General features: G+C 37.1%; 3 protein-coding genes and 1 long non-coding RNA gene across 9 annotated transcripts; 1 reads left to right on the top strand and 3 right to left on the bottom strand.

Annotated features, from left to right (window-relative positions):
- Positions 1-6,434: 6,434 nt before the first annotated feature.
- Positions 6,435-7,592, top strand: LOC104822535 (exonuclease 1-like). Of its 2 annotated transcripts, XM_010553783.2 has the most exons (3): positions 6,449-6,673; positions 6,835-6,887; positions 6,983-7,592. In XM_010553783.2, exon 3 carries the CDS (start codon positions 7,014-7,016, stop codon positions 7,386-7,388), a length of 375 nt encoding a protein of 124 aa, XP_010552085.1. In that variant the 5' UTR covers positions 6,449-6,673; positions 6,835-6,887; positions 6,983-7,013; the 3' UTR covers positions 7,389-7,592. The 2 variants fall into 2 exon arrangements, with proteins under 2 accessions (XP_010552084.1, XP_010552085.1); XM_010553782.2 differs by lacking the exon at positions 6,835-6,887 and having other exon boundaries at positions 6,435-6,673.
- On the bottom strand, positions 7,539-10,178 carry LOC104822536. The gene is made up of 4 exons (XR_773219.2): positions 10,081-10,178; positions 8,615-8,726; positions 7,890-8,012; positions 7,539-7,629 (listed from the first exon to the last, which is right to left on the bottom strand). It is a non-coding gene; the product is annotated as an uncharacterized LOC104822536 (long non-coding RNA).
- Positions 10,179-10,654: 476 nt separating this feature from the next.
- On the bottom strand, positions 10,655-14,508 carry LOC104822534 (chaperonin 60 subunit beta 4, chloroplastic). Of its 5 annotated transcripts, XR_773218.2 has the most exons (14): positions 14,304-14,504; positions 14,006-14,131; positions 13,613-13,750; positions 13,428-13,523; positions 13,094-13,336; positions 12,776-13,010; positions 12,522-12,691; positions 12,289-12,366; positions 12,125-12,196; positions 11,932-12,036; positions 11,734-11,826; positions 11,550-11,642; positions 11,164-11,465; positions 10,655-11,049 (listed from the first exon to the last, which is right to left on the bottom strand). XR_773218.2 is itself a non-coding variant. In XM_010553781.2 (13 exons), the coding sequence occupies exons 1-13, from the start codon at positions 14,487-14,489 to the stop codon at positions 11,214-11,216; spliced, it is 1,887 nt and encodes a 628-aa protein (XP_010552083.1). In that variant the 5' UTR covers positions 14,490-14,504; the 3' UTR covers positions 11,095-11,213. The 5 variants fall into 5 exon arrangements, 3 of the variants coding, with proteins under 3 accessions (XP_010552083.1, XP_019059090.1, XP_019059091.1); XM_010553781.2 differs by lacking the exon at positions 10,655-11,049 and having other exon boundaries at positions 11,095-11,465; XR_002024534.1 differs by lacking the exons at positions 10,655-11,049; positions 11,164-11,465 and having other exon boundaries at positions 11,932-12,032; positions 14,304-14,507.
- Positions 14,509-15,866: 1,358 nt separating this feature from the next.
- On the bottom strand, positions 15,867-16,544 carry LOC104822533 (basic leucine zipper 8). Its single transcript, XM_010553779.1, has one exon. The coding sequence runs from the start codon at positions 16,495-16,497 to the stop codon at positions 16,108-16,110; it is 390 nt and encodes a 129-aa protein (XP_010552081.1). The 5' UTR covers positions 16,498-16,544; the 3' UTR covers positions 15,867-16,107.
- Between the last annotated feature and the right edge of the window lie 6,486 nt (positions 16,545-23,030).

Here is a 23,030-nt window from a genome sequence, read left to right as displayed (position 1 = left end):
TGTTTTCAATACCATTCTTTTTTCCCAGCCATCCGTCGGTGGAATTTGCTCTAGCCACTGTCGACATCTCAGAAGCTCAGCCGGAGGGTTAGCCCTAATCTTCGCTGCAAGCGACTTCCAAGTCTCCAAGCTGAATGCGCATCGGAAAAATAGATGCTCATGTGTCTCCTCCTCCTCGTTGCACAACACACATGTTGAGCTTTGTGTAATGTTCCATCGAAATAACTTGTCTCGCGTTGGCAACCTCCTCTGCATAACCATCCAGTGAACAAAAGCATACCTTGGGATCGCATATTTAAACCATACTAGATCAGCTCATTCCACCTTTGGAGAAGCTTGCCTCAGTAATCTCCAGGTACTTGCTGTCGAAAATTCATCCTTGTATACATTCTCAGCTATCTTCCACTCGAATCTGTCTTCGCCACGAGTTGGTTCAGGAACGTCTTGAATTAGGAGCTGTACATGGAGCTCTTGAATCCTGCTGGATCTAGCGCCAGGTAGTGACCAATGTCCCCCCGCTGTAGCTGCACTAACCGTACTGTTTATCGGAATCCTGAGGAGTCTAGGTCCGTCCCTCCCAATGTAATCAAGAAGAGGACCTAGAACAGTCCAATTATCATGCCAGAAGGAGCCAACCATGTTATTTGAATTATATGTTCCCTCTCTAGTCTGGGATTCGAATTCGGGACGGGACAGACGCTTTGCGCCCCGTTTCACCGGTTAAATTTCCTAGGTTGGATGTTTTATGATAATTTTGCCAAACCCTAGTTGGAACATAGAGAGTGGTGTACCTTTATATATATGCTATCATTCTCCTACATGTAAAAGTACCCATTTTGATTTTGGTTACAAATCGAGAAATCCGATTATTTCTATACAATTTAGTTACGTCCACATAGAGATGCTTCTCATGCATGAAAAACAATACATAGTGTTGATAATTCAACTCCAATCTCTTAAAGAATTTTGAGATTTCTACTTTCTCGTCAATTTGAATTTGATTGAAAGACTCTGAAACTGTGTTGATGAAAAATCTGGTATTAGAGATTGAAGTAAAATATAATTGAAGATTTATTAGTATTCAATATTTTGGATTACAGAATATATAGAAAGCGTAATATCATGTTGCCTATATTAATATGTTAGCATCAAACCCAGCATTACACAAACAAACATGAGAAAATAATATTGAAAATTATAATATAATCGAAATCGATCCAACATGAAAGATAACAAAAAAGCTGCAAAAATAATAATAATAGAAGTTGTACTAATTCTTAGAGAAATCCCAACATGAAGTAACGAGTGCAAAAAACACACACACAAAGTAGTTCCATAAAATTTCAATATATTCATTAGTGAAAGGAAATCATAATAATTATAAAAGAGAGAAAGAGTTATATTTTATTGAGAAATGAAATTATTGTTATTGTTATAAGGACAAATTGTGTGACGTGACAACATCTTTTGTATTCAAACTCAAAGCCCTTGAAAGCTACCATATAAAATCCTCCCTCTTTTGTATTTATTGATCATTCATAATCATGTGCATGATTCTCAAAACCCACAAAGATTTCTTTTTGGATTTTATCAATTCAATGTGAAATACGATATGTAAAAGGTACAAGATTGTTTGGGTCATGTCCTAATTCTCCTAAAATTTAGCGTAATTCTTAATTTCATCTTAAAAATTCGATTCTCTATATCCGAACCAAATCCCTTACATATGATTATTTTGGTTTTTGATGAATTATTGTCGTATTATTGAAATTTGCTAATGGTATCACAATTATTCATTGCAACGTACGTAAAGACTAAGGGTGGGCAAAATTACCCGAAAATCGGGTATCCGTCCCGACCCGAGGGTCGGATACCCAAAAATCGGGTATCCGTTATGTTATGAGATAGAGATCGGGTTTTAAAATATGTAAAACCCGAAATTCGGGTTCGGGTTCGAGTTTACACTTTCGGATCGGGTAATTACCCGCGGGTATCCGAATAATAAAAAATAAATATTATTTATTTAAAATTTTTAATATTAATAAAAATATTTATCAATTATCTTGAATTTTATATTTTTATATATATATAAACTATTATTTTATTAATCTAATCATTTTAAATATAAATATTTTAAATTATTTTCATTAATTTTATGAATTATTTGTATAAAATTTATAAATTTATAATTTTTTTAAAAAAAAAATTAAAATTTTTCGGGTTCGGGTATCCGCGGATACCCGAAAATTATCTCACGAGTAATACATTTTAGGTACCCGGAAATTCAGGTTCGAGTTCGGATTTCAAAATATGTTATTTTTCGGGTTCGGATTCGGGTACCCTAAAAATCCCGGATACCCGATCCGTGCCCACCCCTAATAAAGACAATATCGAACATATGTTTGATTATGGTTTTAGATATACGATTTTAGAGTGCACTCATAATTTCATCTAAATTTTTGGTCAAAATGTATATTAGAGTTCAGGTGCTTATAAACAATATTGAAATTTTCTCCTTTTTTTTTTTATCATTGCATCATTTTATGGGTCTTAAAGTTTGCTCCTTCTCCGCAAACTATATATTTGCCGGAAAAAGTATACATTAGACTTGTTAGATGATTTTGATATGTTTGGTTGCAAGACTAGGAGAAGTACATGGAAACCAAAGAAAAAGGTATCGGATATTTTGGAGTAAATGATTGTGATTGGTTTTAGTATCTCATGGGATTTATGTATGTATACGTATATTACCAATACGGTGGATGAGTAAATGTTTGTAAAAGACGTATTGTGAATTCTTTAAGTATTAAGAATTTATTGAAAAAGATTACATTCGGTTTAGAAGTTAAAAAGTGATCTAAGAACAATTAGGTTGTAACTCGAATAAAGAAACGGATAGTCCGTTTTTTCTGAGAAATAATGCTTGAATTTCATAATCGGACTATAGTTCGAATAAACGAACGTGCAACCTACTTTTTTGAATTATAATACTCGGATTTCACAATCGGACTATAACTCGAATAACGAGCAGGTAATCCACTTTTTCTACATGATCGTTTGAGCGAAAATTTGGGACCGATCGGTGAAAACTTACGAATTTTCATGTCTTTTCGATATTTTAGTATTTATAAATACACTTAGGTCATATAACACGAAGAAGAACATAAAAACACAAATTTGTGACAAGATATAAGTAATTTTGTGAGAGATTTGAATGTGTTATTATGCATAGTTTTCGGAAGGTTTCTTTATTTTTGAATAAATAAAGTTATGTTTGATGATTATCGTAAGAGTAAACCGAAATTATTGTCGCTTCATTTTAACTCAAAAATGTATTAATGTAAATTTAGGTTGTTTAGTTTAGTTTTTTTAAGTTAGGAGTTACGTTAAAAAAGCAATAATATATACAAATTATAATATATATATATATATATATATATAACGAGAGGTAATAAAAATGCCTTAGAAGTCGATAATAATCGATTAGTAAACCTATTTTTTTTTAAAAAAAAAAGTGGGATGCTAATCCATCAAATGAGAAGAAGAAGAGATTCCTTTACAAAAGGGCACAGTGCAAGATCCAAAAGAAGAAGGATTTTGCAAACTAAAGAAAAATGTGAAAGCGAATAGAGAACAATGATTCGCAGTGTAATTTCTGCATTTGGGGAATTGAAAAGACGTGTGTGGATTGCATTTGCATCTCCCTCCTTTTAAACCCCCTTAATCCCAAAGGGAAACGTAATAATCACGAGAGCGACTAAAGCATATGGTTCCATAATTAAGCTGAATTATTGCTAATGCCTTTGCTTAATATAATTACCACATTTGTCTATGTGGCGGTCGCATCACAATTACTCGGTTTTTAATAGTATATGATCAATCGCCACCATAGCATTTACCAAAACATTCTCGTCAATTGATAGTCAAACCTCAACTTTAGGTTCTCACATGTAAGATTAGATATCCAAAAATCTGATTTATTGCCCAAATTCTAACAAAAAGAGCTAAAAGTAATATAGAGTGAAAAATCGTCGAATTCTTCATTATTCAAAACATTACAATATTTATAGTTTTTTTCTTCTTACAGCATTGATGTGACTAAGGTCGAATTTAAGATGGTTGGGAATGAAGAAAATTTTCATTAGGTAATTTCTAAACTTGAAACGTTTCTACAGCGGTATAAACCCTAGCTATATACATATATACATATATATATGTATATATATAAGAGAGTGATTGTCTAATCATGCATTCTCATCTTAACCAAAATTAGATGCATGTGCTTGAAACCTAACGAGCATGATTAGGAAAATTTCAGAAAACAACACCCACAAGTCAATAAAGAAAATAAAAAGGAGAAGAGGGTATTCCATAAAATAAATAATAGATACAATTATTAAAAGGATAATTATTTTTTTTTTGTTGATGAGAGAAATCTAATGAGAGAGTATTTTGTCATGATACAAAAAAATGGTACACAAATAATGAAAGGAGGAAATGAACAGTAATGTGGTGTGTCTAATTTGAAAGAGAGAAGTTTCCAAAGGATCACTCACATGGGGGTTCTTATTACTATGTGACAAATTGGATCCTCACCACTCACATTGGCCATTGCCACTTCAATGGATTTGTTGCTCCTTTTTTTTTTCTTTCTTTTTGGCCTTATAAGGAAAAACATTTATTTATTTATTTTCCATTTTCAACACTGGTCATGAACTAATGTTACACAAATTTTCATTATAGGTTCGTTATTTAGATTGAATTAAGAGCCATCACAAAATTCAATCTTCCACAAGAATCTACCCTAGCGTCGACTAAGGTAAAAAAAAAACACCTATCAAACTCGGACAGCAAACGACCTTTGCACCACCGACATCGATATCATCTTCTCGTGCATCTACACCACATTTTTGTGTCATATCGGACTTTTTCAGATCTACCAATAATCCACTGTTTACCCATATTCGAGTATCAAATCCATCTATTTTTTCATGAATTCAAATTCAATCATTTGTTTCAAATCTAATATTATAATAATATTCTAAAATATTCTTCACATCTCGTAAAATCTTCTAAAATATTCTCTATGTTTCTTGATATACAAAACGAGTTTTTTATTACCCTTCCAACGGTTATACGTTCGAATAACTAAATTCAACAAATAATGTTCGAAGATAACCATGTACATTTATATATATATATACATATATCCATATTAATTTCAAATATATACCTTTTTGCATTTGGATACCAATACAAACATTTTATTTTGGATATCGGGTCTATACTAATTCTGTAAGTTGTGTTATACTATATTTTAGAATAATTTTCGAATTCGGATTCGGATACTAGTCTAAAATCTTGTGATATACAAGTCTTTTAGGTACTAGTATAAAATTTTCGGTTCATGGCCGCTCCTTGTTGTCCCCTTCGATTACCACAATTTGCTACGAAAATGCACGAGTAAACAAGCCCTACCTCGCGAAAGATGGTACACGATATCGACCATAAGTGTGCAAATGCGTGTGATTGATAGATGGATTGAAAAGCAGTACGATTAGACCCACCAAAGGGGGATCGAGTAACTACAAAAACTCCCTCAAACCATTAACGATGCGCACAATTCAAATAAACCTAAAAACGTATCAATCACGTGAGACCCACTCCGAGTATTATTATTATGCGTACTATGAGATTCATATAATCATAAAATCCAAAAACAAAAAACTTGTGAAAAGGGTCAAAGTCAAAAAAGCCCTTTTGATGTGGATTTTCTATGCGCTTGATTTGCTAGCTGTAGCCAAGAGGGTGCTGCAGAAACAATCGTTACTGTAAAAATGCAAATATTTTATGCATTTCCATATTATAATATATAATATCGCAACAGAGAGAGGGAGAGGACACAAAGCTTTTAAACCCAAAGAGTAAAAGCCAAAAAAGGGATGTGGAAGAAGTGAAGATTTAATTACCATTTACCACAGTTGTTGCTCTTTGAAAATGACTGAAAGATTCAGATGGGTTTTACTCTTACACCTTCAACTACACCAAAAAAAAAAGTTTTTTTTTGGGTCTAAAAGGCTGCACCCTTTTTATGACCAGGACAGGACTAGAGGTGGAGAGTATTAAAGGAATGAGGAAGAGGATGAGTTCCTAACCTAATTATTTAAAAAAAAAAAATGGTTCTCATATTCCTTCTTGTTTGTTGAGTGGGTCTCATCTGATTTCCACCTCAAAAGCTGGTCTTCATATTTATGAGAAGAAGATATAGCCAGTGATATACAGAGAGAGAGAGAGAGAGAGAGAGAGAGAGAGAGAGAGAGAGAGAGAGAGAGAGTGAAATAAAGGGAAAATTAAAACAAAAATTTATACCATATGGTTAAATTATAATTATGAACAAATAAAAAAAAGGAGGTCAAGCCAAGCTAACCAATCAGCTTTACCTCACTCTTTATGAGAGAGGCTCAAAGGGATAATTTTGGTCTTTGGGGTTCAAACAAACTATATATGTAAAAAAAGATACAAGACTTTATATTCTATATATATATACATATGTGTATATATGTGTACTTTGTAATGAAGAAGGCACTAACCTTCCATCATATCTATCTGCAATGGAATTTGTCTTGTAGTGCTTGAATTGGGTGAAAACAATGGAGCCTTGGGTTGCCATGTGGTGAGACTCACTCCTTCTATTCTTCTATATGACCGTTCCCCATAGGCTCCTGCTTTCTTGTTACTCATCAACACCATAGCTAAGTTTCACTTACAAGATGATGAAGAGCCAGCAAGCCATAGAAGAGACAAATAACTCAGAGTGTATTATATATATCACAGGGTAAGGTGAAGGTTTGTGGATTAAACCCCCTAACCAAAAAAAAAAAACTCAGGTATGTATGTGATGAGGGAGTGAGCCACCATTCTTTATGCCCTTGTTGTGTAAATGCTAAAGTTGAAACCTTTTGTTTTTGTTGTGTTATGTCAGGAGAGAGAGAGAGAGAGAGAGAGAGAGAGTGATGATGGAGTCTTCGGGGGTTGTAGATGAAGAATACAGTAGTGGTGAATCTGGATGGACTATGTACCTTGAAGATGCTTTCAATGGAAATGATCAGTCTGATGTTGTTGATGATGATGATGATGGTGGTGATGATGATGATGACTCCATGGCTTCTGATGCATCTTCAGGGCCAAGCAATCAACTTCCAAGGAATAACACCAAGCATGCAGCTGCAAAGAACAGTTCCAAAACCGAAAAGGGAAAGAAGAAACTATCATCATCATCATCATCACCATCATCATCATCCACAGATAAAAAGGAGAAATCACTGGTCAATGCAAGAACAAGAGCTACTGCAGCTAGTCGTGTTCGAAGTAGAGGCAAAGCCACTTAATAGAACCAGGGTTTGTGTCTAAATCCTTTTTATCCTCTTCCTGTTTTCTCATGTATTGGTTCTAAGACCAAAAGCTACGTAGGGCAAATGCATCTTCTTACGAGCATGAAGAAGAAGATACTTTGTTTATGCAGAGTTGCTCTGTTCCTGCATCTTTTTCTCCATTGGATCTTATGCTTATAATATATGTTTGTTTGTGTATCATTACTCCGATATTGCGAAAAGGGTCCTCGTCTCTCGTCTGCACGAGAAAACATTTACAATGTTAGATGCATGTATGTAGCTCTCAGTTCCTGTTTCACGATATTGGATCAGGGACAGGGAGCAATCTTTGATCAAACATCGTTCAGGGATTCCTGGAAATCCTCAAGAAGGGGGAAAACGCCTCTGATAGATCACTCTCAAGGTCTATCAAAGATCCTTACCCAATGGGAAAAGTTAATACAGAATCTGAAAATTTAACAAAGAGGGTGATGACAAAACAGGAGTTTCAAAGGTTACCAAATATTTTTGTTCCAAAGGGAGTGGCCCCCTCCCCTCAAAGTAGGAAACCACCTTCACCAACATCTTTGATTCGCCAAACACAAGAGAGAGTCATGCTAGCTCTCTTCACTTCACATGATCCTTTCAAGAAGATCAACCATTCAGAATCTGTCACTTTCATCTCTTAAGGAAAAACACCCATCCATTACCAGTCCTTTTGAAACCACTGTTTCATGTACGGGACAAGACTCGGAACATGAAACCCGTTTCAGATTTCTTGCATCCCGTGAAAACACTAGGGTAACTCGAACTGAGAAAGGCCCGGAAACTCGAAAAACTTTCAAGCAATTGATCGATCAGTACTTGATACCCGTAAGGTGAAACACCGATAAGAGTCTACATGACTGTCAAAGAAACAAGCTACCGTTTGTCTTTGAATATAAGATCATGAAACCGAAATCAGGTAATCATATCATTGTAACGAGGCAGCATGAACAGAAAAGAACAAGGAGATTGAGCTGGCAAGAGGACGGGAGTCGTTTTCAGCATTGTAACTTCCAAACTATGGATATGCATCGTAGGAGCAAATGAACAGGTGGATGAAAACGAAAGATGGGTCGTCCAATCTCATTCCATGACCCACCAAAATGTTTTTTTTTTATATATATATAAAAAAAAAGAAAGACAAGAGAATGAGCTCTGTAAATGCACAAATAATGAAAACACTGGATAGCAAATTTTACCTCCGGAGCAAAGCCGAATGGCCAACGCATTTCCATCAACAATAGCCTGCACACGCTCCCATCTCCCTTGAATGCGACATCCCGAAAGAAAAAATTTGTGAGCTGAGGAATCCTGCCAAACAAAAGAAAACAAAGCCTAATCATCAAAAGTCTTTTTCTTTTCTGCTTTGGACAACCACGCACATTACAAGACAACAAAGCTGAGACATCAGAAATACAAACAGAAAGACAATGGCTACTACTAATATTCACCATCTCTTTACACTATTAGGTTCTCATGCATCAACATCAACATCGCCTTAAACCCAAGTTTATTTGGGACCGGCCCCATAAATTATTCATTTCCGCTAACTCCGATTTTGAGTTAGTTCTTATTACATTATCATGAAAGATTTAAAAAAAAAACAACTTTCAAGAGAGGGGTACGTCATTTCAAGATCACGGTCAAATCCATGAAACAACAATCCCTTATTTCCAAACAGAACTCTTTCAAATGCTAAATAATCAAATCCAAGTAAGCATGCTCAAAGAAGACGAGGCCGACTAAGATGTTTCAACCACGTATATAATTGCTTTCCTTCTATGCCATCCATTCGATGCTTAAATTGACCCGGTATTGGAAGAACTCCAGCCCTGACTACTGGACAGGAAACTCTATGGCTCCAATTCCTAATCCTAGATTCAGGACAGTGGTGCTTAGAAACTACGGGAAACAGATCAGTGTTCTAAGCCATTTTGAATAAGAAAGAAAGTGACTTTGCAGCTAACTCAGCATGCCCAACTAACAACATCCTTGATTTCCTATCTGATAAATGATGTATCACTGAATGTTACATATTCCCAGATCAAGGAAACACAAGACAGGAAGAGAAATGGCAGAACTTTAAGTGGATATGTCTGTCCCCTTCCTTCTGCCTAACTCAAACTACTGAGCTTAAGCAGTTGGCCCTCTTAATCACCAAGAACTCAAGCACTTCAACCAGAGAGATCAGAGAGCTATTAAACCCAGCAAGAAAAATCAGTAAGAACTCGGCACTTTTCGAGACAAGCATCAAACATAAGATTACGAGCAATGAAGTAAATCAAAGAGAACATGCACGGAAATGCGAAGCACCTAAAGATCGCCACCAGAAAACCAGAAGAACTGATGATTCCTATGAAACTAAGATTCATGGAGTTTCAAAGTATTGATCTTTATGGTTTCTGGAAATTTATTTCAAGACCCCTCATCTCCCGCCAAAAAACCCCGTCTCATTCAAAAGAATGGCCACTTTCAATTCAACCACCGCAAAAAAGCCAGAACTATTCGATCCATCGTCCACAGCCAGACAAGATCATGCTTTATCTCACAATCTCAGAAAAAAAATATCTGTTTTTCCCCAATTTCATGAAGCACGAGCACCGCGATGAAGGGGGGAAAACTTCAACGCCGTTGGCGGTGCAAGAAAGATAGTGAATGTGTATACCATGCTTATTGGCGGTGCAATCTCAACGCCGTTGGCTTCTCTCCGGCTGAGTTCCGCCGCCGTACTAACCCTCGCCGGAAAACGTCAGTCGCTGAGCTAACTCGATCACCGTTCACACAGGAGTATAAAGAAAAAGCGGTGCAATCTCAACGCCGTTGGCTTCTCTCCGGCTGAGTTCCGCCGCCGTACTAACCCTCGCCGGAAAACGTCAGTCGCTGAGCTAACTCGATCACCGTTCCCGATCTCGAGTCCCAAGGCTTACACCCCCGCCGCATCGCCGAGAGAACTGAACCTGGACCAGCTGAACTCGGTATTCGTCTCCGCGAGTTTCCGCCGCGGAATCCGGCGAAGATCGCGGCGCAGATGGAGTACACGGACGCGGCGGCCGGTTGGCATCCGCTCGGTCCACCGGCGATGGAGTGTTCAACGCGGTGGTGGAAAGCGATCTGCAAAATCGCACTCCAATCGGAGCAGCGGGTTCTAGGGTTTTACCGTCCGCAAAGGGTTCGTCGTCGTCCGATGAATGTTTTATTCGCGGCGTAAACGGAAGAAGAAATAAAAATCGAAGCATTGATGGAAAAACTTTCAAAGATTTCAATTTCTGATCACATAAGACCATAGATAATACATTTCTCTAGAGTTCTTCAGCTTACAAATGGTAGATTATCGGGCGGGGTTTTAGAAAAAAGTCGAAATTGACGACGGACATAGTCCTCCGGCGAGGGTTTTGCGGCAGAGAGAATCAAGAAACGTCTTTGGAGTGGTGGAGGAAGGCGGCGGAGCAGAGGATGGAGGCGATGAAAGTGAAGAATCCTAATCCGATCATCAGAGAAAATCCGGCGACCATCAGATCCGTCGCCGCCTGCAAACTTATCCCCATCAACAGCATCTTCTTCTTCTTCGATTGCTTCTACTCTATGGTGAGGAAAGTTTCTGAAGATTCCGGTTTTGATGATGAAAGGTGAAGAACTGAAACAGAAACTAAAACTCTAAAGAAGAAGAAGAAGAGGCAAATAGTCTGAAATGCATGTATCTGATTTATATTCATTAACGCATTGTTTGACTAGGATGATACATAATTACCTGATGATTTACACATTACTAAATGTTTGAGCTTTACAATATCAATGCCCCTACTCTTGTCTCTTCAAGTGTTGTCTGGTTATATCAAGTAACTGGTTCATAGGGAAGCTTGTCTTCCTGTCCATGATTGGAGGAAACCTTTTCATTCTTTTGCTGGGGAAGATGTGTGAAGCTGAAGAAGTTGGCAATGGAGGATTTATGATCGGCCTCGGTCTGATTTCTTTTATCTCAACCACCACAGCTTCCGATGTCAGAAACGTTTTAGCCACAGATGCTGCATGTTCCAGGCAACATCTCACAACCTGTTCCAGAACCGAACACATCGGTACAAGGAGCAGAACTCGAATCAGAGAGAGTGAACTACGCGGGAATTTAATCAGTTATACCTTTGTTGGATCCATAATTCGAGCCAACATCAGATCTTCATAGACATTCTTCGCTGCGTTGTACCCATACGTCACGTTTTCACTAGCCAATACCTGCAGATTTGATCGTGTTCTTGATGTACTGAGCTCAAACTTTGACTAGAATGATACAAAAACCGAATGGATTTATCAGATAAATATATACCTTTTCAACAACGATATTGCCATTCGCGCCTGCATTCTTGGCTATCAATCTTATCGGGTAGCTTAATGCTTTCTTGAAGATCTCGGCTCCAATCTGCTTATACAATGTTGCAAAAGCGAGACCACATTCTAAGTATTGTTCAGTTAGAACAGTTAAGCTTTCATTAACTGTAATGTCCTCTGCAACATTAAACTATACCTTCTGTTCTGTGTTTTCAAGAATGTCCTTGATTCTGTCCACCTTTGATGACAACCGAAGAAGAGCACAGCCACCGCCAACCACAACTCCCTCTTCAATTGCTGACTACATTCTGAGAATTAGGTTTCTAGAACAAACAATTAGCCGATAATGGAGATGTCGGCTTTTACAGGACTTTGGTTTGGTTGACTACCTTGGTTGCATTCAGGGCATCTTCAATCTTTAGCTGTTTATCCTTCAACTCAACTTGAGTTTGGGCACCAACCTGTGGTTAAGGCCTTTTGAAATTAGTTCAGCATTGCATTGTCTTTGATTTCAGTATCAATGTATTCACTGTATATAATATTGGGGTTTTACCCGGATTATAGCAATTCCACCCGCCAATCTAGCTACTCTTTCATTGAGGATATTCTTCTGAAAATTTCCCTCGGTATTCTGCATAGCAAGTCAACATAACCCATATGATGAAAACAGCAAAGAATCGAACTTCAGGCTCAATCTAGCCAAGCTAACTCCGAGTTTCATCCCCTCTTATAAACACCTATGACTTGAGCTCAATAATTGAAGTCAAATGGCATGGATGATAGAACCTCGATTAGCTTTTTAATCTGGCAAACCCTTTCCTCAACTGCTCCCCTGTTGCTCCCATCTGTAACGATCAGTGTTGAATCCTTAGTCACTAGAATCCTTGTTGCTGTTCCTAATACCTCCTTTCCAGCCTTCTCTAAGCTCATCCCCATCTCGTCTCTGATCACAGTGGCTATACACAGGAGTATAAAGAAAAAACATCAACGCAAGCTTTTCACTAATGAAAGAATTTTGTATGAGGCAATTTATCTACTACCTCCAGTTAAGATTGCTAGATCGTCCAAGCAGTGGCTCTTACGCTCACCAAAGGCAGGAGCTTTGATAGCTGCTGCCTTGAGGTTGCCTTTAAGTTTGTTCCTGATTACTGGAGCAAGAGCCTCTTGCTCGATGTCCTCAGCAACAATCAGAACCGGGAAATCCTCTTTAACTGCAGAATCCAATATTTTGAACATCTCCTTTGGGTTTGTGATCTTTCTGTCGACCAGAAGCAACTACAATGAAAGAAATTTATCCACTCACCCTGGTTACTCTTTGTCCAACACAGCAAAGAAAATCAGAAAATCTCGATACAGACCTTGCAGTCATGGAACTCGGCTTCCATCTTTCTACGATCGGTGACAAAATAAGGGGATAAAAACCCACGATTGAACTGCATTCCCTCAACAATCTGAAGACTGTTCTCGAGGCATTTTCCTTTCTCGATTGTTACTAAACCAGTCCTCCCCACTTTTCGAAGAGCATCTGCAATCATGTTTCCCACCTCATAGTCATTCCCCGCACTAACTGCTGCAACATCAGCAAGCTCGTTATCCTCGACCTGCAAAGACAGGGTCCATTATTTCCCTTTGGTTAAACCCATTCCACATGTGTATACGCTCACAAATCCTCCAAGAAACGGGATCTTTCACCTCTCTGGACATTGATTTGAGCTCTGAAACAAGGGCATTTGCTGTTTTTTCTATGCCACGGGTAACTTGGACAGGATTTGTTCCAGCTGAAACCACCTGCAGAGAAAGTTTGGAGAATGCATTGACAAACCAGTATATCACACGGTAACATACACAAGTTCAAACTTTGTAACTATAATCTCTACCTTGATTCCCTCGGTAATAAGCCCGTGAGCAAGCACTATAGACGTCGTGGAACCATCACCGGCAAGGTCATTTGTCTTAGCACCCGCTTGCCTCACAAGTTTCACTCCAACATTCTCCAAAGGATCCTCCAATTCAATCTTCACCGCACAAATCAATCCATCATTACAACCACAGCTCCATTCCAGAATCAAATATTATACAAACTAAATATGCCCAGAAGGAGATACTGAAAAACTGGTTTTGGCATTTCATCGAACATCAGATTGAGAGCCATGTGGAACTCTAAAAGTCGCATTTCCAGCCAAAATTAGCAGAATCTTTTCAATTGAAAGAGAATTTTGATTAAACAAGACACAAAAAATACACGGAAATACTATGAGGAAAGTACGTACCTCTTTGAGAACCGTTTCACCGTCATTGACGATTCTCGGAGTTCCGTACTTGTTCTGCAACACTACGTTTCTTCCCTTTGGACCCAAAGTCACTCCCAATAGCTCCGCCACCATATCCGCACCTGCCTGCACCAAATTTCACCACCATACCCGAATCAAAGCGCCATAAAAGGGACCCAAATAAAAAAAAACCCCCAATCCCGCCCCTGCCTGCCCCAAATTTCACCCCCATACCCGAATCAAAGCGCCATAAAAGGGACCCAAATAAAAAAAAAAAAAAACAGAGAGAAAAGATTACCTGAAGTTTCTTGGTCACAGAGCCATCGCGGTTAAAGTGAACCTCTTTCGCGACGGCGAGTGGTTTTAGAACAGAATTCGAAGACGAAGAAGACGAAAAAGAAGAGGGCTTCTTGCGAATCACAGGATTTGTGAGAGGAAATGCAGATAATGCAGCTTGTGAAGAAGCCATTGAAGAAAGTATCATGGAGCCTTTGGCCCTTTGTGCGATATAGAGGAGGAAAAATATCATAGTCAATTTTTGGCGCTGTCCGTCCGAAACTGCGTTGGATAGACCGTTACTTGTCGGATTCTATTGGGCCGAGCCCAACAAAAAAAGCCTACATTATTTTTTTTGGAAAATAAAAATATATATATGAATTTATCAATTTTCATAAAAACAAAATCTAAAATTTAATTTTTACTAAATAAAATCTCAATTTGATTTTTTAATTAAAATAACCTAAAGTTTATAACATTTAAATCCGAATACTGACGGATGTTCTAATATTTTATATATCAAGTCCACATTTTGATCATATCTTACACATCATTATTATCTATATATAATTTACTTTTTATTTTACTTTTATTATATCAATACATTTGGATTCAAAAAATAACAACGGTTATAAAATTTAGTTTTATTTTAAAAATAAAATTGGAGTTTTATTTGATAAAAACAAAGTTAAGATTTAAATTAACAAGTTTAGGTATTTTTTTAAATTTTTCTTTTTTTTAATAAACGAAATATATAGTTTTCTATTTGTGCAACATTAATTAATTAATAAATCTATATCTTCTGGTCTAGGGTCAAACGAAATTGAGAAATGGAATGCTTTGAACATTAGTACCCGTAAATCGATTAGCAAGAATTGTTTTTAGTCTAGCTTTATTATATAGCCCATAAGAGAGAGAAAAAATAATACTTTAAAACAGTAGCGATAAAATCTTTTTGAAATTATATATTGTATACGATGACGAGATATACCCCAAAGCATAATGAAGGCAAAAATTTTAGTGGCTTGAAACTCAGCTAGCTAATGTCAACATGAATTATTACATTATAATAGTTTCTTGTGACAGACGTTAGGTTTTTGATTTTTTTTTGGTAGGCCTTAAGATACTCTTTGTACGCTGTTAATCACTAATTAGTATATATATACGTTTATCTTTGCAAGACAATGTATCATTGTACGGTAGTTCAATCGGTGAAACGGAGTGAAAAACATTTGTCATGTCCCGAATTCGAACCTCATATTTGGAGAGATAATGTATATTACAAATAATCTGGCTGATTTTTTATCATGAAATTAGTCTGGATCTTAGCATAAGATATCCGATTACCCAAAAAGATATATCATTGTCACATTCGATTACATCAATCTAATATAAAATTCGCATAATATCGTTTTTTGTTATAATATATATATATATATATATATATATATATATATATATATTGATATTGATACAATGACTCATATTGTTTTACAAAACACTTGGAATACACCAAACTCAATATAACTACAAAATATTTAATATAGAGCAGAAAAATTAGGACAATTCAGTATTGAGACATATATTAGGACAATAGGGTTTCATTTTCTCGTACAAAGATATCGTTCTCCATCACCCCGAACTGCGGTACTTGCTTTGAAAACCGAGCACCTTAGTTACACATCCACAATACTTTATTAGTATTTCTTATATATAATATATATCCAAAATTATTCCTTATGATCGTAATTCCTTCTTCGTTAATTAACCCAAAAAAGAAAAAAGAAAAAAAAAAGAAACCCTAAGGATCGAGAAGTTGTGGTGGATCAAATGGTCCAGATATCATCACCGTCGACGAAGAACCCATCGAGCTGAATATCACCGATCATCTTCATGGACATGGACGTTTCTTCACGGAGCTTCGCGTTCTCTTCGACGACCCTCTCGTAGCTCTCCATGATTCGGTTCATCTCCTCCATCAGGCACTTGTTCTCGTTCACCAGCTCCATCAAAGTCGACCACAGCTCGTCCATGTGCCGTCGTTTCCTCATCCTCGATCTCCGAGCCGATTCTCTGTTCGATATCATCCTCCGCCGTTTTCTCTCCTCCTCCGCCGTGCTCCGGGAAGACCCCTCCGAAGACGGAGAGTTTCCACCGCCGGAGCTCTTGTCTTGGAAGTAAGGAAGTGAGTTAGGGTTAAAGATTAAACCCTCCATTTGTCTGCGCTTAATTTCGAGATAATTACTTGAAAAGTGTGTGTGTGTGTGTATGGGGGGACGAGAGGGGCGTGTATCCCCACCTTTTTATAGGAGGAGAAATGGAGAACAAAGGAATAAGTAATTAGTAAAATAAAAAAAATAAAAAAAAAATAAAAAATTATATTACGTATGGTTTCAAAACATTGATTCTTTATGTTCGATTCGAATTATAGTCACCGCACAAACCCGATTATCTTGTTTTTTTTTTAAAATTTATTTATGCAACCCTTGACAGTGACATATCGTCCGAGGAGGAAAAAAAACACATAATTATTTATTTTCGATGGTTCTCATTACAAGATGGAGATTTAAAGTGTAACATTGTAGCTGGATTGCGAAAAAAGATCGGTTTAACTCATGATGGACCGTTTTGTTGGGTAAAAAGAAGATTCTTTGCTACATATGGTTAAGAATCTTTCATATCATCAGGATCTAGTTTTCGATTTTACTTTTTTATAAGTATCAAGTTCACCGGACCTTCGATCCGACTACATCGCTCACAGTCCGAAGATAACCCGTGTAACCGCAATTTAATTGTGTACCCATTTTTCTGTATAGGAGTCAAACCAACCACCTTGAATGCTTAACGGTCGCTTTGTGACCTGATCACTTCAAACGTCTCGGTCTATGTGAATCATGTGGCTCCAAATTCAATGTCAGATAATTGCTAGTGGCTGAGTTTTTTTATTTGGAAAATTTACAGCCATACTTCGTAGCTTGGTTGGTGGCCTTAAGTCTCGACCACAACTTCCTCTACTCCTTCAGCCTAAATAAGCATTTCATCTGCTTGTTAATGCATCACCAACATCTACTCCTTCAGCCTAAATAAGCATATCATATGCTTGTTAATGCATCACCAACGAGAAGATACATTCAGAGGAAGAAGAAAAATATTAAGAGTGTGAAGAAGCTTTTTTCTTCAAGAAGAAATCCGATTTTCGGTCTCTTTTGAGAGTTTTTTTTTTCTGGGATTCTCTTTTGGATATCTAAGATATTTGTTCGGTGAGATTCTTGAATACATCTGGGATATTTTTTCTTCAGAGTGTTAAGAGAGAACTGGGATTTGGAAAGTGAGGTTGAGTGTGTGTTGTATTCTACATTTGTTCACCAATGTAGTGAAATTTGTGTTTTTCCTCTCCGTGGACGTAGGCATTCTGCCGGCCATGTTAAATATTGGGGTCTTTTATTTTTCTGTCGTTTGATTCCATCGTCTCACATTAGAGACCTGATACGCTTCCACACAACAATTGGTATCAGAATCGCGGTACTTTTTTTGTCAAGACATATGTCGATTTGAAAAATAAAAAAAAAGTGATTTAGAGTTATGGCTCAAGAGACCACCAAAACACTGGCGGTAGTTGCAATTCCATCAATTGGCTCATCATACCGTCCGATCCTCGGCGTCATCGGGAAGAATGGTGGTAACAAATGCAAAAATTGAGGTGGAGAAATTCAGCGGGTCCAATAACTTCAGTTTGTGGTAAGGCGAGATGACAGATGCGCTTTATTAGCAAGAACTTCTCGTTGCTATTGATCCGCAGAAGCCGACACGCCTGGAGGATGCCAAATGGGTATGGATGAACCACAATATTGGTATAGTAATCCGTTCGTGTTTAACAAGGAAACTAAAACTCCCTTATATGAAGGAGATATCTGCAAACAAATTTTGGAGAGAGTTGGAGAAGCAGTTCTTGACAAAGAGTTATCAGAACCGATTGTACTTTAAGAAGAAGTTGTTCCGTCTGCAGTACCAATCGGGTTCTATAATGTACCACATTTCCGAATTCAACAAGATGGTGATGGAGTTGGAGAACCTTGATGAAATGGTCAAGGATGAGGATAAGACTCTTCTCCTTTTGAATTCTCTACCCGAAGAATACAAGAACCTTATCACTATGATACTTCATGGAAATGAGCAGATCCGTTTCGATGAAGTATGTACAACTTTGTACAATTGTGAGATCCGAAAAAAGGATCAGAAGTAAAATAGTTAAACTTCAGTAGGGAGGCCTATGCTGCTCGAGGTCGTGAAGGAGCTCGTAAGCCTGGAAAGAAGAAAGGTAGATCTCGCTCAAAAGGCAGACTTGCAAAGGATGAATGTGCCTTTCGTCATGAAATTGGACACTGGAAGAAACATTGTCCAAAGCTGAAGATGATGAATCAGAGTTCGTATTGATCAGTACATCGTCAAAGTTTCACTCCGACGAGTGGATTATGGACTCGGGTTGTACCTACATACATGTTACAATAAGGAGTTGTTCTTCAACTTTAAAGAACTAAATGTATGAGTTGTTTACATGGGCAATAATGACGCTCTACAAGCAACTGGAATAAGTTCAATCCGACTGAGGTGCCATGATGGAACTACAAGAATTCTGACGAAAGTTCGGTACGTACCACATTTGGAGAAGAATTTCATCTCACTGGGAACCTTAGAATCTAAAGATTATACTATGACTATTCGAGATGGAATTCTTAAAGTTATTTATGATGCACTGGTGGTCTTGAAAGGAGTAAAGAACAATAACATGTACTATTTCAAAGGTAGTACGGTTATTGGAACGATTGTCATTACCGTTGGAGAAGATAAGGATTCTGATGCCACCATGTTATGGCACATGCACCTAGGATATCCTAGAGAGAAGGTTTTGCAGAACCTCATCAAACAAGGTGTGCTTAAAGGAGCCAAGATGTGCAAATTGGAGTTTTGTGAGCACTGTATACTTGGAAAGCAATCAAAAGTGAAATTTGGCACGACTATCCATAATACCGAAGGTATTCTGGATTATGTCCATTCTGACGTATGGTCGATATTTTGTCACTTTTGTTGACGACTTTTCAAGAAGAGTTTGGGTATACGTGATGAAGACTAAGGTGAAGTGTTGAATTGTTTCCTTAAACAGAAAAATATGGTGGAGAACCAGACTGTGAGAAAGATCAAATGTCTCCGAACAGACAATGGAAGAGAGTACATGAGTGATTCACTAGTCAAAATCTATCAAGATGATGACATTGTTAGACACTTTACCGTTCGAAACAATTCGTAAGAGAATGGGGTGGTAGAACGCATGAATCGAACTTTATTGGAGAAGATTCAGTGTATATTGTCTAACGCTGGATTAGACAAACGATTTTGGGTTAAGGCTGTGATGTATGCGATTCAAGAGTTCTGAAAGTGAGAAGTGGAAGAAGACAAAATGGAGGAAGAGATGGAATATCTTCGGAAGAACAACACCTGGAAGTTAGCGAAGTTACCAAGTGGAAAGAAGGCGATTGGGTGTAAATTGGTATTTACAAAGAAAGAAAGATTTCTCGACAAGATTGATGTCTGTTCAAGGCAAGGTTGGTAGCAAAAGGCTACGCTTTGAAGGAGGGTATCGACTACAATGGGGTATTTTCTCCAGTTGTGAAACATACCTCAATTCGGATTTTGTTGGCCTTGGAAGCTCAGTTTGATTTGGAGCTAACTCAACTCGATGTAAAGCGGCATTCTTACATGGAGATTTGGAGGAGAAAATCTATATGACTCAGCCAAAAGGTTTTACAGTTGCTGGTAAAGAAGATTAGGTTTGCAAGTTGAACAAATCGTTGTACGAACTGAAGTAGTCTCCCAGGCAGTGGTACAAACGATTTGAAAAATTCATGATCTCTTGTCTAAGGAGCAAGTATGATCTTTGTGTCTACTTCTACAAGTTACTAGATGAATCTTTCATTTACTTACTCTTGTATGTAGATGACATGTTGATCGCATCAAAGAGCCAATTGAAGGTCGACAAGTTGAAGGCTCAGTTGAATCAAGAGTTTGAGATGAATGATCTTGGAGAAGCAAAGAAGATTCTTAGGGATGGAGATAAGCAGAAACAGAAAGATGGGCAAGATTTGTTTGTCGCAGAGGCAATCTTTGAAGAAAGTACTTTAATATTTTGGCTTAGATGAAAAGTCAAAACCTGTGAGTACACCGCTTGCCCGTCATTTCAAGCTCAGTTCAGCGTTATCTCCTACCACAAATGAGGAACATGAGTAGATGACGAATGTTCCATATGCAAATGCGGTTGATAACTTGATGTATGCGATGGTGTGTACCAGACCTGACATTTCACCTGCTGTTGGAGTAGTGAGCAAGTATATGCACAATCCTAGAAGAGGACATTGACAGGCAGTGAAACGGATTATGAGGTATATTATGAAGACCTTGGGCTTTGGATTGGTGTTTCAATAGGATGGATCACTTGGTCACTGTGTGGTTGGATATGCTGATTCTGACTATGCCGGCGATTTGGATAAGCGTTGGTCAACAACTGGATATGTGTTTACATTGGCGAAAGCTCCGGTGAATTGAAAGTCTACCTTACAGTCTACGGTGGCTTTGTCTACGACAGAGACAGAGTATATGACAGTTGGAGAGGCTGCGAAAGAAGCTATTTGGTTGCGTGGTTTACTTGATGAGCTTGGAGTTGAACAGGAAAACATTATCATAGAATTCATGAAGGTGAAGACTCTTGATAATCCCGCAGATATGCTGACTAAGGTGATCACAGCGATTAAGTTCAATCATTATTTGAACTTGGTCAACATCCTGTGCATTTGAACGCCTTCGGGCATATGAGTGCCATGAGGCACAGTTGAAGACATCTTTTCTCGTTTGTTACAGTTGGTGTTCATTGGAGCCAAGGTGGAGATTGTGAATCATGTGGCTCCAAGTTCAATGGCAGATAATTGCTAGTGGCTGAGTTTTTTATTTGAAAAATTTACAGTCATACTTCGCGATTTGGTTAGTAGCCTTAAGTCTCGACCATAATTTCATCTGCTCCTTCAGCCTATAAATAGGCATATCATCCGCTTGTTAATGCATCACCAACGAGAAGAAACATTCAGAGGAAGAAGAAAAATATTAAGTGTGAAGGAGCTTTCTTCTTCAAGAAGAAATCCGGTTTTGGGTCTCTTTTGAGAGTTTTTTTTGTGGGTTTCTCTTCAGTAAGATTCTTGGATATATTCGGGATATTTTTTCTTCAAAGTGTTAAGAGAGAAAATGTGTTTATGTGGGATTTGGGAAGTGAGATTGAATATATGTTGTATTCCACATTTGTTCACCGATATGGTAAAATTTGTGTTCTTCCTCTCCGTAGACGTAGGCATTCTGGCGAACCACGTTAAATCTTAGTGTCTTCTATTTTTTCTCGTTTGATTCTATCGTCTCGCATTAAAGACCTGATACGCTTCCGCACAACCGTCCGAATTAAACTTAATCCATATACCGTTAATCTGAACCAATCGTCAGCCAAAATTTATTCGATTAAGGAAAATCTTTTGTTATCGAAACGGAAATAAATTCGGTTTTTGTCGGTAGGTTTATTCCTTATGTGAAAAAATCGAGCTCGAAAATATTATATTTTATATAGTTATAGAATAAATTTCGATTCAATATGTTGTCGGCCTCGAGTTAATTTTGTTTAAACGAACAAGTCTCCTTTTTTAATTTGTCCGAAATCCTTATCTGTTAATACAGGGGTTGACATTCCACATATCAGATTCGTGAATGTCGAATTGCGTAATCATATAGTAATGCTTAATGGAGAATATTAAAAAAAACGTCAAATTAGAAATAAAATATAATAAACGTAGTTAATAATGGAAGCTTATTTCGTCAGCTCTTGATGAGTCATTGGGCACTGAAAGGTATTAAAAAGAAAGAAAAAAGGACCAATATCAAAAAGCAGAAAAATAAAAAAAAAGATTATATTATACGAAGAAAGCTTATGCGAGAGGCAAAAACTCGTAGACGCATTATGTTTCTTCTCGAGGAACCTTTGTCGTCTCTCTGTCGGAAATTACGATTTGGGACATCAATGGATGAGATCATGGTCTAAACCAATAGATTTTGATATTTGTGGTCGTGGGTTATTATATTATTACAATATATGTATACGTGTATATATATATATATATATATAAGGATTGTTAAATATATATAGTCAATATGGTAAAATTGTCACCAAAGTAATGAATTCGAAATCTTTTGTTAGAAAGCTTAATAATATATGTTCCAAATCCCATGTTCGAGCGATCGTTGGTGAAAAATGATATAATTTAATTATAAAAAGATTGTTTTTCGAATTATGATGTAGTTGAATTGGAAGACAACCAAATACCAAAAAAGAAAATAATATCAAACACAGTTTTCAACTTTTCATTGATGGATGGATACTATACTTTGAGAACTTAAAGTTCGGAAAAGGAAAAAAATATATTTTTGAATACATATATATATATATATATATATTATTTCTAACTTAACAAAATATTTACACTTATTCATACACAAATTTCCAAAGAGATAGTTTGAATGTATTTACTTTTGTGTCATGAACAACAAACTCAATCACTAGGCCTTTGTTAATTTTCTTCTTATTTACCTTTTTACAAAACAAAAAACTAATTTTCTGCATATCATTTCAATTATATCTAATATTTTTTAATCCCAACAAGCCACT

This window comes from Tarenaya hassleriana, unplaced genomic scaffold, assembly GCF_000463585.1.
Source record: "Tarenaya hassleriana unplaced genomic scaffold, ASM46358v1 Cleome361, whole genome shotgun sequence".
Classification (NCBI taxonomy): Eukaryota; Viridiplantae; Streptophyta; class Magnoliopsida; order Brassicales; family Cleomaceae; genus Tarenaya; species Tarenaya hassleriana.
This window is presented reverse-complemented; position numbering and strand designations above follow the sequence as displayed.